Genomic DNA, 14,666 nt, shown 5'->3' on the forward strand with positions numbered 1-14,666 from the left:
GCTCTTACATTGACCTCTATGGGTGAACTTGGGAATTTAATATAAAAAACAAAAAAAAAAAAAAAAACGGCAAGGTCGGTTTCGGGAGGGTTTTCTTGACAATTATTAAATACAAGTAGGAAGAGCTCATTTTTTAGAGTGCGCATTATGTTTTCTATATTCCTGATGAAGAGTGGAGATGGGCTGTGGTAGCCAGCAACCAGATTGTCAGTAAGTAATGAAAGGAGCGAGCCTTGAGTGGAGCATGGGTTTGGGTAGGTTCTTATAGTAATTTGTGTAAGGCAAGTATATACACTTTCCATCACTGATGGAATGTGTGGTTTCACGTGGGGAAGGGTTGGGGCATTACTGAATAATCAGAAGCTGCAATTTATTGCAAGGTCTGCTTGAACTGTTTTTTGGTTAACTGGACTGGGAGTAGACCCAAAGTTACCCAACCCTGTGCATGCCTCTACTGCAGGGTTCCTAACTCCTAGAGAAGTAAACCAATTTAACAAAAAAAGAGTAGGACTATTTAAAAACCCCTCTTCATTATAATGTAAAATTTGAAAACCAGGGACTTGGATTCGGAGGATTACGTGAACATGTGGGAATTCCCATTAAAAATTCTTGTTTCCCTCAGGGACTGCCTTATACAGTATAAGATTGCACATAGGGCGTACCTTACCGCCTACCGTCTCAGTAAAATGCATACCTCTCTCTTTCCTCTGAATGCTGCAGGTGTGGCCGGGACCCGGGTGATTTCCTCCACATTTTTTGGACCTGCTCGGGAAACTTACCACATACTGGTCACAAGTAATTTCAGTGATTAATGATGTTTTGCAGATCTCCATTGACCCATCTTCCAGACTTTGCCTTTTGGGTCTGGTAGATGATTTGGTGCCTATGGTGGCTGAACGCACTCTCCTGGGTCTGTTACTGTTTTACGCTACGAAAAATATTACACTTCACTGAAAGCAACAGGTTCCTCCCACGCTATCCAAGTGGAAGAAACTGGTGAATTATGTGATACCTCTTTACAGGGACCCTTATCTTCACAGAGGCTGCCCCAAGGAACATGATAGAGTTTGGGCCGGGTGGTTGGCCGACTCCTCTACAGCTATGACAGACTAAAACCTGGCCCTTCCCCCTGCCCTGGGTCTACTGTGCTGGGTGGGAGCATATAGTACTTTAGTCTTGATATCTTTTAACCCACAGCTCCTCATATTAAAGTCTTGTACCCCTTATGCCTTGTTTTATTAGCAACATGCCGTGTGATGGTTTCTCTGACCCTTGTGTGGGTAACCTATTGCGAACTATATGATGTTATGATTGTTGTACTATGAACGGAAAGCACTTGTTTTGTTGTGTTATAAGCAAACAATAAAAAGATTTATGTGAAAATAATATAAAATTGCAGCACTAAAATAAAATATATAAACATGTGACCATGTGTGAATAAATAAACGCACATATACAGTGGGTACAGAAAGTATTCAGACCCCCTTAAATTTTTCACTCTTTGTTATATTGCAGCCATTTGCTAAAATCATTTAAGTTCATTCTTCTTCCTCATGAATGTACACATAGCACCCCATACTGACAGAAAAACACAGAATTATTGACATTGTTGCAGATTTATTAAAAAAGAAAAACTGAAATATCACATGGTCCTAAGTATTCAGACCCTTTGCTCAGTATTTAGTAGAAGCCCCCTTTTGATCTAATACAGCCAGGAGTCTTTTTGGGAAAGATGCAACAAGTCTTTCACACCTGGATTTGGGGATCCTCTGCCATTCCTCCTTGCAGATCCTCTCCAGTTCTGTCAGGTTGGATGGTAAACGTTGGTGGACAGCCATTTTTAGGTCTCTCCAGAGATGCTCAATTGGGTTTAAGTCAGGGCTCTGGCAGGGCCATTCAAGAACAGTCACGGAGTTGTTGTGAAGCCACTCCTTCGTTATTTTAGCTGTGTGCTTAGGGTCATTGTCTTGTTGGAAGGTAAACCTTCGGCCCAGTCTGAGGTCCAGAGCACTCTGGAGAAGGTTTTTGTCCAGGATATCCCTGTACTTGGCCGCATTCATCTTTCCCTCGATTGCAACCAGTCGTCCTGTCCCTGCAGCTGAAAAACACCCCCACAGCATGATGCTGCCACCACCATGCTTCACTGTTGGGACTGTATTGGACAGGTGATGAACAGTGCCTGGTTTTCTCCACACATACCGCTTAGAATTAAGGCCAAAAAGTTCTATTTTGGTCTCATCAGACCAGAGAATCTTATTTCTCACCATCTTGGAGTCCTTCAGGTGTTTTTTAGCAAACTCCATGCGGGCTTTCATGTGTCTTACACTGAGGAGAGGCTTCCGTCGGGCCACTCTGCCATAAAGCCCTGACTGGTGGAGGGCTGCAGTGATGGTTGACTTTCTACAACTTTCTCCCATCTCCTGACTGCATCTCTGGAGCTCAGCCACAGTGATCTTTGGGTTCTTCTTTACCTCTCTCACCAAGGCTCTTCTCCCCCGATAGCTCAGTTTGGCCAGACGGCCAGCTCTAGGAAGGGTTCTGGTCGTCCCAAACGTCTTCCATTTGAGGATTATGGAGGCCACTGTGCTCTTAGGAACCTTAAGTGCAGCAGAAATCTTTTTGTAACCTTGGCCAGATCTGTGCCTTGCCACAATTCTGTCTCTGAGCTCTTCAGGCAGTTCCTTTGACCTCATGATTCTCATTTGCTCTGACATGCATTGTGATCTGGAAGGTCTTATATAGACAGGTGTGTGGCTTTCCTAATCAAGTCCAATCAGTATAATCAAACACAGCTGGACTCAAATGAAGGTGTAGAACCATCTCAAGGATGATCAGAAGAAATGGAAAGCACCAGTTAAATATATGAGTGTCACAGCAAAGGGTCTGAATACTTAGGACCATGTAATATTTCAGTTTTTCTTTTTTAATAAATCTGCAACAATGTCAACAATTCTGTGTTTTTCTGTCAGTATGGGGTGCTATGTGTACATTCATGAGGAAGAAGAATGAACTTAAATGATTTTAGCAAATGGCTGCAATATAACAAAGAGTGAAAAATTTAAGGGGGTCTGAATACTTTTCGTACCCACTGTATATATCAATTAAATCATATATAACAAAACGTGGTTAATATTGATCAAATATGTTACCACATAATAACTGAAAAAAGTTCATAAAGAAAGTCCCAGCTTGGCAGCTTCCTATGATTACGTCTGCTTAGAGGAAACGCGTCAGCAACGTTATTAATGCCATCAGTTTCTGTATTACATGCCTTTGTCCATTGGATGCTTGCAAGTGTTTCTTTGGCTTTTATATACTATTAAAGTTTTAGCAGTTTTACACAATGTCGGTTTTGTCCAACTTGTTCCTCCACGTATGACTGTGAGAGATCCATGGCCTCCATTTATGACACTTTGGCTACATTTCTGATAATCCGGTGTTCCAGCCTCATCTTGGAAGTATACAGCAATATCAGCCTGTATGGCCCATATACTATAAAGGTAAAAAATGGTGCAGCGCTAAAATGTTAAAACCAATAAACGGTAGCAATGTCCATAATCTGGGAATGTTCATATGTCCAAAGCCAAGCTTGAGGTAAAGGTGACCCGTGTAGGAAGGTAGAAAAAACACCAAACATGCGTGATTCCACCACCACAATTAATGCCAGCCTCTCACCTCCATACATTGACCACAAAGGCCGTTGCGCTTTTAACATAGACTCTGGTGAACTTCTCCTGTCCCAGTCTTAAATCATGGAAACCACAGCGCCTCAGCAGATCGGCATAGAGATTCCACATGAAAATATAACAAGGACATCTAGTGCTCTCCGTTTTGAAATAGGTACATTTATTCAAGGTAAAAGCAGATTACTCACAAACATAGCACTATTCCTAGTGCATGGGGAACAGCATGTAAACATCTGATCGGTAAGCTCGAACATGCGGTCCTCTCAGAGCGTCGCGGGTGACGTCACGGCTCCTCCCCCCGTACGCGTTGCGTCAATGGGCGTGACTTCTTCAGCAGGGGTACGGAGAGGGCGGCACCCGCACGCCTTAAATAGATGATGCCTAGCAACCGGACGCTAATCCCTAAGGCGGAAGTGACATATCGCCAATCTCCATCTTTGATAAGGGAAAGCTCCTAACTTCCGGAAGGCGCTGAATAGCATAACATAGACCAATAGTAGGAGCGCTCATAACACGGAACTGAGCCACTCCCGGTCCACAAATGCCCCAGCCGAGATATTGCACAAAATACAATAATATAAAATATCAAGAAAGGCAATAGCCTAAAGATATAAATAAACACATTAAATGGATCAGAAAAAGTATATATAATCTGTCCTCAATATATAGTGACGTTTCCCCACGAAGCTCCGAGAGTTCCACATATATTAAACGAGCGCCGATCGCAAGTACATTACAGATTAAAGTAAAATCATACAATTATTAAAATAATAGCAACAATAAAAAAATAACTGCAGAATCAAAATTAAATCCTCACACTTTACCTGTTAGAAATAAAACAATTTAAATCAAAGTCAATATTAAGCCCGCCAGGTACTAAAACTTTAGTCTGATAAATCCAGAATGATTCCCTGCGGCTTAATTGCCTTACAAAATTGCCTCCTCTCCAGTGACGTGTGGTTTTCTCAATACCCCAAAACTTCAGACCCGTAGGGTCACACTGATGGTATCTTTTGAAGTGTTTGGGGACATTATGCTTATCTTTCCCCTTACGGATTCTATTCATGTGCTCCCCTACTCTTATATGTAGGGCCCTCGTGGTCCTGCCCACATACTGGTAACCACACCTACATTCAAGCATGTACACGACCCCTTTGGTTTCACATGTAATGAAATCTCTGAGGACGTGCACCTCTTGTGTGGCTGTGGCGACGAATTCTTTCCTTCGCTTAATGTTACCTTTAGAGGTCTTACAGGCCGCACACTTGCCGCAAGCATAGAATCCTTTTAAAGAGGGAAAGAGTGCATTACCAGATTTGACAGGTGGGTCAACCACTCCCGGGGCCAGCCGGTCTCTGAGTGTAGGGGCCCTCCGATACACAAACCTCGGTCTAGCCGGGAGTGCGGGGCCCAACACCCTGTCATGCTGTAGAATAGGCCAGTGTTTGGCTACAATTTTTTCAAACTTTTTGTACTGGATATTGTAGTCCAGCACAAAACAGAATTCATTATTGGAGGTGTTTTTTTTAGAGGACACTAATGTATTTTCCCTTGTAGTAGTGCTAACTCTAAAAAGTTCTCTCTCAATATGTTCGGGGTCATACCCCTTTTCCAGAAATCTTGATGCCAGTTTTTTTGATTGAGACTGGAAATCCTCTTCCAAGGAGCAGTTCCTTTTCATCCTTGGTAATGCACTCTTTCCCTCTTTAAAAGGATTCTATGCTTGCGGCAAGTGTGCGGCCTGTAAGACCTCTAAAGGTAACATTAAGCGAAGGAAAGAATTCGTCGCCACAGCCACACAAGAGGTGCACGTCCTCAGAGATTTCATTACATGTGAAACCAAAGGGGTCGTGTACATGCTTGAATGTAGGTGTGGTTACCAGTATGTGGGCAGGACCACGAGGGCCCTACATATAAGAGTAGGGGAGCACATGAATAGAATCCGTAAGGGGAAAGATAAGCATAATGTCCCCAAACACTTCAAAAGATACCATCAGTGTGACCCTACGGGTCTGAAGTTTTGGGGTATTGAGAAAACCACACGTCACTGGAGAGGAGGCAATTTTGTAAGGCAATTAAGCCGCAGGGAATCATTCTGGATTTATCAGACTAAAGTTTTAGTACCTGGCGGGCTTAATATTGACTTTGATTTAAATTGTTTTATTTCTAACAGGTAAAGTGTGAGGTTTTAATTTTGATTCTGCAGTTATTTTTTTATTGTTGCTATTATTTTAATAATTGTATGATTTTACTTTAATCTGTAATGTACTTGCGATCGGCGCTCGTTTAATATATGTGGAACTCTCGGAGCTTCGTGGGGAAACGTCACTATATATTGAGGACAGATTATATATACTTTTTCTGATCCATTTAATGTGTTTATTTATATCTTTAGGCTATTGCCTTTCTTGATATTTTATATTATTGTATTTTGTGCAATATCTCGGCTGGGGCATTTGTGGACCGGGAGTGGCTCAGTTCCGTGTTATGAGCGCTCCTACTATTGGTCTATGTTATGCTATTCAGCGCCTTCCGGAAGTTAGGAGCTTTCCCTTATCAAAGATGGAGATTGGCGATATGTCACTTCCGCCTTAGGGATTAGCGTCCGGTTGCTAGGCATCATCTATTTAAGGCGTGCGGGTGCCGCCCTCTCCGTACCCCTGCTGAAGAAGTCACGCCCATTGACGCAACGCGTACGGGGGGAGGAGCCGTGACGTCACCCGCGACGCTCTGAGAGGACCGCATGTTCGAGCTTACCGATCAGATGTTTACATGCTGTTCCCCATGCACTAGGAATAGTGCTATGTTTGTGAGTAATCTGCTTTTACCTTGAATAAATGTACCTATTTCAAAACGGAGAGCACTAGATGTCCTTGTTATATTTTCATGTGGAATCTCTATGCCGATCTGCTGAGGCGCTGTGGTTTCCATGATTTAAGACTGGGACAGGAGAAGTTCACCAGAGTCTATGTTAAAAGCGCAACGGCCTTTGTGGTCAATGTATGGAGGTGAGAGGCTGGCATTAATTGTGGTGGTGGAATCACGCATGTTTGGTGTTTTTTCTACCTTCCTACACGGGTCACCTTTACCTCAAGCTTGGCTTTGGACATATGAACATTCCCAGATTATGGACATTGCTACCGTTTATTGGTTTTAACATTTTAGCGCTGCACCATTTTTTACCTTTATTACCTGTTTTGGATTTATTAGTATTGACCAATACCGGTGTTCAGCTGCTCAGTGTTTTCTATTTTATGGATTATAGCGCTGAATAAGCCCTTGTTTTATATCCATATACTATAAAGTATCTTGGGTCCATACCCTCCGGTGAGCACAATTTTTTGATCCTTGGTGTGGGGTCCCTTGGCACGGTTCACTATCACTTTTGAATTTGGATGCACATTTAGTTCATACCTCCACTTGGGACTTTCTTTATGAGCTTTTTTCAGTTATTATATGTGGTAACATATTTGATCAATATTAACCATGTTTTGTTATATACAGGCATACCCCGTTTTAAGTACACTCCCTTTACATACACTCGCGAGTACAGACACAGCCTGGTCAACTTGGCATGGCACTACTCCTGGGTTTTAACATTGGCGTCTATAGGAAATCTTGGTCAGTTTGACATGGCACTGCTCCCAAACCATAAGTGACAGGGATACCAAACTTAGGGAGCACAGAGAGGGGACCCAGGACTACAACATATCCTATTTGTAATCTACCAGGTCATAGTCCTGGATCCCCTTAACAGGCTCCCCAAGCTTGGTGTCCTTGTCACTTATGGTTTGGGAGCAGTGTCATGTCAAGCTGACCAAGATTTCCTATGGAGCTAGTGGATTTACATGCATTGAGAAGTAAAAAAAGGTATGGCTTCACTTTAAGTACATTTTCGTATTACATACATGCTCTGGTCCCATTGTGTACTTAAAAGTGGGGTATGCCTGTATATGATTTATTTGATATATGTGTGTTTATTTATTCACACATGGTCACATGTTTATATATTTTGGTTTAGCGCTGCAATTTTATATAACTTTCACTTTACTCACAACACGTCAGTTGATTTGCTAGCAGCTTTTTTGTTTTCTAAAACTTTGGTAAGCGCAGTTTAACACACTTTATAATAAAAAGATTTATTTAAAAAAAAAAAAAAAAATTGAAAGCAGACATCTTCTTCGGTCAAAATCAAGAAAGTGCATGTCGTTTTAGATGTAAAATTTATATGAGCTCCAAAACTCACTTCCAATCAGCTGTGAAACTGTTAGCAATCAGTGACATCCAGGCAGGTCTTCTGTCACGTTGAAATTGCATGTGTGGCTCATACTTGCCAATCGATGTAAAAAAAAAAAAAAACATCCAGATCTAAACAAAAAGCTTTTCTATGCCAAACATATTTGGATTTTTTTGAGTGTTGACCAGTAAAAATAACTTCCCCATCCATTATTTACCTTCAAGTCTGACAATGAGTGGCACCTTCAGTTCAAGCTCGCGGCAAGCTTTTGTTATCCCGTTGGCAATGATAGCGCAGTTTACTATTCCTCCAAAAATGTTAATGAGAATGGCTTCAACCTGAAAGACAAAAGAAAACTTTCATGTCAATATTTTACAAGTTCTACTAAAAAAGAGATAATTAAAAACACGTCTGAACACAGGTGTCAAGGCTAAAACTAATGAATAGCGTACAACAAAATGGTGGCAAGAGGTCAATCTAGCTCAAAGAAGTCCAATCTAAACAGAAGCTTTTATTTTCCTTCTAATGGTGGAGCTCCAAATATAACCAATACAACCAATACACTGTTTCTGAAGCTGGCACAACTGCTGATATTAAGTCATCTAAGGACTCGTTTTCCCTAGCTTTGGTTTTTTGAAGGGGGATCCATGTTTAGATTGCTCTTCAGACAGCATTTAACAGGCAGCGAGGAGGCATTCTATCCTCTCCTTACTGCCTGCTTTAACCCCTTGATTGCTGCACTAGTGTGCCGCAACCGTGTGCATTGCACACAGTTGCGGAGTGCTTCCAGAGTGGTCCCACTCACCTAAATGGGGTATAATCCTTGCAGTGCTGAATCGCAAACAATGGCCTGGTCATTAACTAGTTGCCGACTGCCTACAGTATATTTACTGCGTCAGTCTGGCTCCTACAGGCAAAGTGATGTAGGGATACGTCACTTGCCTGAAGGCAGCAAGGGGGCGCGCTCCCCCCCCCCGATCGTCAGTGGGGAAGCCACTTCGGGTGTCAGGCGGCTCCGATTGCCCCCTGACACCGGCGATTGCTCCCCACTGAGAGAGAAGGACGGTCGGCTATTGTAAACACAGCCAACCGTCCTTCTCCCTGGGATGATCACAGAGCTCATGTGATCCTGCTATATAGGATCGCATGATCATTTCAAAAGTCCAACCACCATACAGTTAGAATCACTCCCCTAGGGTCACATTTAACCCCTTGATCACCTATACTGTTAACCCCCTTCCCTGCCAGTGTCATTATTACAGTAACAGTGCATATTTTTAGCACTGATTACTGTAGAAATGTCACTGGTACCCGAAAAAGTGTCAGTTAGGGGTCCGATCTGTCCGCCGCAATGTCGCGGTCCCCGCAAAAAAATAAAAAATAAATAAAAAAAATAAAAAATCGCAGATCGCTGCCATTACTAGTAAAAAAAATTAAAAATTACATAAACCTTTCCTGTAGTTAGTAGATGCGATAACTTTTGCGCAAACCAATCAAAATACGCTTATTTTCGATTTTCCTTTACCAAAAATATGTTGCAGAAAAACGATCCTAAAATGTAAAAAAATTTTGATTTTTAAATTTTTTTTTTTTAAATGTCCTATAGCAGAATGTGAAAAATGTGTTTTTTTTTCAAAATTGTAGCTTTTTTTATTTATAGTGCAAAAAATAAAAATCACATAGGTGATCAAATACCACTAAAAGAAAGCTCTATTTGTGTGAAAAAAAAAGACGTAAATTTTGTTTGGGTACAGCGCCGCACGACCGCACAATTGTCCATTAAGATAATGCAGTGCCGAATCGCAAAATAGGGCCTGGTCATTAAGGGGGCAAATCCTTCCGGTCCAAAGGTAGTTAGGGGGTAAAACCTTTCGGAGCTGAAGTGGTTGAGGAGGAAAATCTTCCGGTCCAGAAGAGGTTAACATATTAAATTGTGCTCTTGCTTTATCTAATCCATAGTGCTCCAGGAAACCTTACGCATGCATTAAATATTTGTACAACAAAGACTGCATGTGTCTATCTTTATTTATCAAGAAGAAAATAAACCGTCTATTCATGTGACTTTCATTTTCAAATCTTATTGGGTTCAGCTAAAAAGAACTGTCACTTTTTTGAAACTATGGCTCCTTATCCTGGTGATGTAGCTTTGTGAACTGAGCCTATTGTACCCATGAGCAAGATAATACAGAGTCGTCATATGCATAGGAATCAAATAGCGGAATTTGTCTTCAGGACGTGAAGTTGAAGATGTGAAAATGATCAAACGGCAAGTAAAATGGTTTCTTTGTGTTTACATGTGATGCAAAGGAAACATTACTGTGGGAAAAAAAACGCATTTAATCAGCATTTGAGTCAAGCTGTCTGCTACCTCAACTCACATGAAAGTCATTACCTGCTCCCATATCTTCTGTCTCTGCACTTCAAAGCATTTTTGACAGAATGAAGGTTTTTATTTTTTTTTTGCTTTTCAGTCATGAAATGCCTAGAGATGCGCTTGATTAAAGTGTGACTTTTTAGGAAAGGACTGTTCGCGACAGAACCAAAGTCAACAGAAAACCCATCTGTAGCAATTTTTCCAGTTTCCACAATAAATGGGACAAAGATGGTCACCCCATAAATATGCTAAAGCTGAACTCCTGGCAGATATAGACACAAATAATGCCCTCCGGAATCAATACATCATTATATGTAGAGTAAGTATCGGAATTACACCTATCATCAGCCTACAGCAGGGCTGGGGTGAGAAGCAGCACAAGAAGGCAATTGGTTTATGTGCTGACAAGGAACCTGTTGGCAGTTAGAGAAAGCAGCAGTGGCGGCTGGTGCTCCATGGCCAGAGATGTATAGTAACTAAGTAGAACTACTTCACTACTGTACTTAAGTACCGAAAGGCGGTATCTGTACTTTCCTAGAGTAGAATTTTTTTCTCCTACTTCCACTTTTACTTCACTACATTGTTTCAATGATTTCAATACTTCTACTCCGATATTTTTTTTTGTGCTGCATAGTTACTCGTTACAATTATAAAAATTACCACTGCCAGAACAGTAGATGGCAGGTTTCATGAAGCTCAAAACATGTGTATTATCAGTACATAGGAAAATAAAAGCTACTGTATGTATAAATAAAAGCTGCATTTGAAATAATAACAATATGATGTTCAAACTTTTGACTTTCTTTAATAACTACATAACACAGTACTTGTACTTTTACTTTCAGTACTTGAGTAGCAATTTTTTTTCAAAACTACTGGTACTTTTACTTTCAGTACTTGAGTAGCAAAATTTTTAAAAAAACTACTTGCAATACTTAAGTACAAAAAATGTTGAATACTTTAGTACTTCTACTCAAGTCACTTTTTGATCGAGCACTTCCACTTCTACTCAAGTCACTTTTTGATCGAGCACTTGTACTTTTACTCAAGTATGGGTTTCGAGTACTTTATACAACTCTGTCCATGGCCCAGGGGGGGCAGCAAACAGACCACACCCATACCCACCCCCCAAGAACCACACTAGCTCCAGCCCGCACAATATACCCCCCTCCCCGGTCGCCGGCCCACTCACCATGGACTGAAATGTGGAGGGCAAGCAGCAGCGGCAGTCTCCTCCGTGGGTCGGGCTTCCCTGCGTCTCCTCCCTCCTCCTTGGCCAAAAGTACGGCTTCTCCTTTCGGCCAATCGGGAAACAGGTCTCAGGACCCGCTTCCCGATTGGCCAGGAGGAGAATCCGTGTGACAATAGCGAATATTCATTTGCTATTGTCACACAACTGGGTGGGCTCAGGGCACAACGCATGTTTTTTTTTTTTTTTTTTATATATACTTTAATATCACTTTAATGGGCTAATTATTTTTATCTTGTTGATTTGGGCTGGAGTTCTGCTTTAAAGAGGTTGTACACCGAAAAAAGTTTTTTTTTTTTTCTTTACATCCTGAAAGAGAAACCCATAATGAGCTAGTATGCATCGCATACTAGCTCATTATGAAATACTTACCTTAGAACGAGCCCCCGCCGTGCCGTCCGCTTACCTGTATGACGGGCGACATGTATAGTCGCCCGTCTTCCGGGATCGCGGCATCCGGCCATCTGATTGGCCGGAGCCGCGGTGACGTCACTCCCGCGCACGCGCGCCGGGAGCCGACGGTCACGGCACAGGGCTCTGAAGGAACGGCACGATCTGCCGTTCCTTCAGAGCGCATGCGCCAGTGACGTCACTGGCTGCATTAAAGGTAAATATCTCCTAAACGGTGCATGTTTAGGAGATATTTACAGTACCTATAGGTAAGTCTTAATATAGGCTTACCTATAGGTACAACTTCCTGAGGAGGGTTTACTTCCTCTTTAAAGTATAATTAAACACAAAACCTTTTTTCTTTTTTTAGTTTTGTATACAGTGGAGAAGGATTTGGACACCAGTTTTTATTTTTATTCGCTGCTGTCTGTGTACCCTATTTAACCTGCTTACAGTTATTGTTGAGATTGAAATTGAATGAAAATCCCAAATTTAGTTGTCACCTGAATAGAGTGGAAATCTTCCAATAGAGCCAGTAATTCTGATGACAACCAGAGATTTTCTTTCACTTCCTGATGTGTCTTTGGTACAGGAAGTGAAGGGGAATCTCCCAGATGACAAAAAAGAACTGACAGGTTACAACCCTAAAGAAAAAAAAAAAAAAAAATTGCATTTGGTTCTACTTTAACCACTTTCAGACTGCCCACCGCAGTTATACTGCGGCATGGCGGCCCTCCTGCGCGAACCGACATAGGTATAAGTCAGTCGCACGCCTGCAGCAAGGTGGCGCGCTCCTGCCCCCCCTCCGCAGCGGGGACTATGATGCACGGGGCAGGTGGCTCCGATTGCCGTCTGACACCCATGATCGCTCCCCGCTGAGAGAGAAGAACGGTCTGCTGTTGTAAACACAGCTGACCGTTGTTCTCTCTGGAATGATCACAGAGCTCCTGTGATCCTTCTATATAGGAACACAGGTCTCTATGATCATTTCACAAGCCTCGCCCCCATACAGTTAGAAACACTCCCCTTGATCACTTACTGTGTTAGCCCCTTCCCTGCCAGTGTCATTATTACAGTAACAGTGCATATTACTTGCACTGATTACCGTAGTAATGTCACCGGTCCCCCCAAAAAGGTAAAAAAAGTCAGTTAGGGGTCCGATCTGTCCGCTGCAATCCTGCAAAAAATCGCAGATCGCCGCCATTACTAGTAAAAAAATAAAAGTGACAAATCTTTTCCTTAGTAGACGCGATAACTTTTGCACAAACCAATCAAAATACGCTTACTGCGATTTTTTTTACCAATAATATGTAAAAGAAACCAGATGGCCTAAAATGTTAAAAAATTTTGATTTTTAAATTTTTTATTTTTTTTTGGGGAATGTTATATAGCAGAATCTGAGAAATATTGTTTTTTTTTTTTCCAGAATTGTCGCTCTTTGTTTATGGTGCAAAAAATAAAAATCGCACAGGTTTTCAAATACCACCAAAAGAAAGCTCTATATGTGGGGGAAAAAGGACATCAATTTTATTTGGGTACAGCCTCGCACGACCGCGCAATTGTCCATTAAAATAATGCAGTGCCGAATCGCAAAATATGGCCTGGTCATTAAGGGGGGAAACCTTCCGGTTCAGAACTGGTTAAGGTCTAACACTCATTTATATGAGTAGAACTATAGAGACTTTGCATTTGTTTCCTTCATAAAGCAACCACAGAAATAGTAAATTAGCAGCCACTGTCTTGCTGCAGAGAAGGACCTCTGCTCTGTGCAGGAAGCGCAGGTTTTGCCAAGGCTGCATTCACATGTCAGCGTATGATCGCGGGCAGAATCGCCGCGGTTCCGCCCGCGATCCGGAGGTTTATTGCAAATCGCGGGACGCCTAGCGTTGCCCGTTGATTTGCAATAGCCCCCCAAACGCCGAGCGATGTTGCAGCGATTTACGCCCGCCGAATCGCGGCAACATCGCGCAAACAAAATCGCGGGACGCAATACGCTCCAAAAAAGTACAAGAGCTACTTTGGAGCGTATTGCGTCCCGCGATTTTGTTTGCGCGATGTTGCCGCGATTCGGCGGGCGTAAATTGCGGCAACATTGCTCGGCGTTTGGGGGGCTATTGCAAATCAACGGGCAACGCTAGGCGTCCCGCGATTTGCAATAAACCCCCGGATCGCGGGCGGAACCGCGGCGGTTCTGCCCGCGATCATACGCTGACATGTGAATGCAGCCTGATTGGAGCACTCTAGGTCTTAAGCCTCATACACACGTACCGATCGTCGGCCGAACGATCGGCCGTCTTTTGTCCAGGGCTTTCGTGTCTGTTGAAAAGTGCAAAAGACTGCACACGAATTTTGTCGGCCAACAACAGCCGACTGCAGAAGTGATGTCATGTGATGGTTAACTTTCCGTGTGTTTTTTCTTTTCTGAGCATGCCCAGTCTTGCTAATCTGCTGTTTGTCAGCCGAAATCTGTACTGACTGGCGAACAATCGGCCGTTCTGGTGTTGGCCAACAAAAATTTTAAAGTCTGCACGCCAGATTCTGTTCGGCCGAAAATTCGCTGTCGGTTGTCGGAAGCATCATACTAACAAGCCGACAATCGGCCGATCGTTCAACGGCCGAATATTTACGGCCGACAATCGCTACGTGTGTAAGGGGCTTTACTCAGCAAGGGGTAAATTGGACCTCTGCAGAGAGACTACTGCTTCTCCAAAGAGAAAAAGGGTCCATCTC

The 14,666-nt window shown here is 42.5% G+C and overlaps 1 protein-coding gene across 1 annotated transcript in view; it reads right to left on the reverse strand.

Annotated features, from left to right (window-relative positions):
• Window positions 1-14,666, reverse strand: part of SUCLG2 (succinate-CoA ligase GDP-forming subunit beta) — a 444,050-nt gene that overhangs the window by 50,896 nt on the left and 378,488 nt on the right. Inside the window, exon 10 of the mRNA XM_082265844.1 lies at window positions 8,141-8,261. Within this exon, the coding sequence (XP_082121970.1) occupies window positions 8,141-8,261 (121 nt within the window). The remainder of the gene's footprint in view (window positions 1-8,140; window positions 8,262-14,666) is intronic.

Source organism: Pelophylax lessonae, assembly GCF_965119305.1.
Source record: "Pelophylax lessonae genome assembly, chromosome: 8".
NCBI classification, from domain to species: Eukaryota; Metazoa; Chordata; class Amphibia; order Anura; family Ranidae; genus Pelophylax; species Pelophylax lessonae.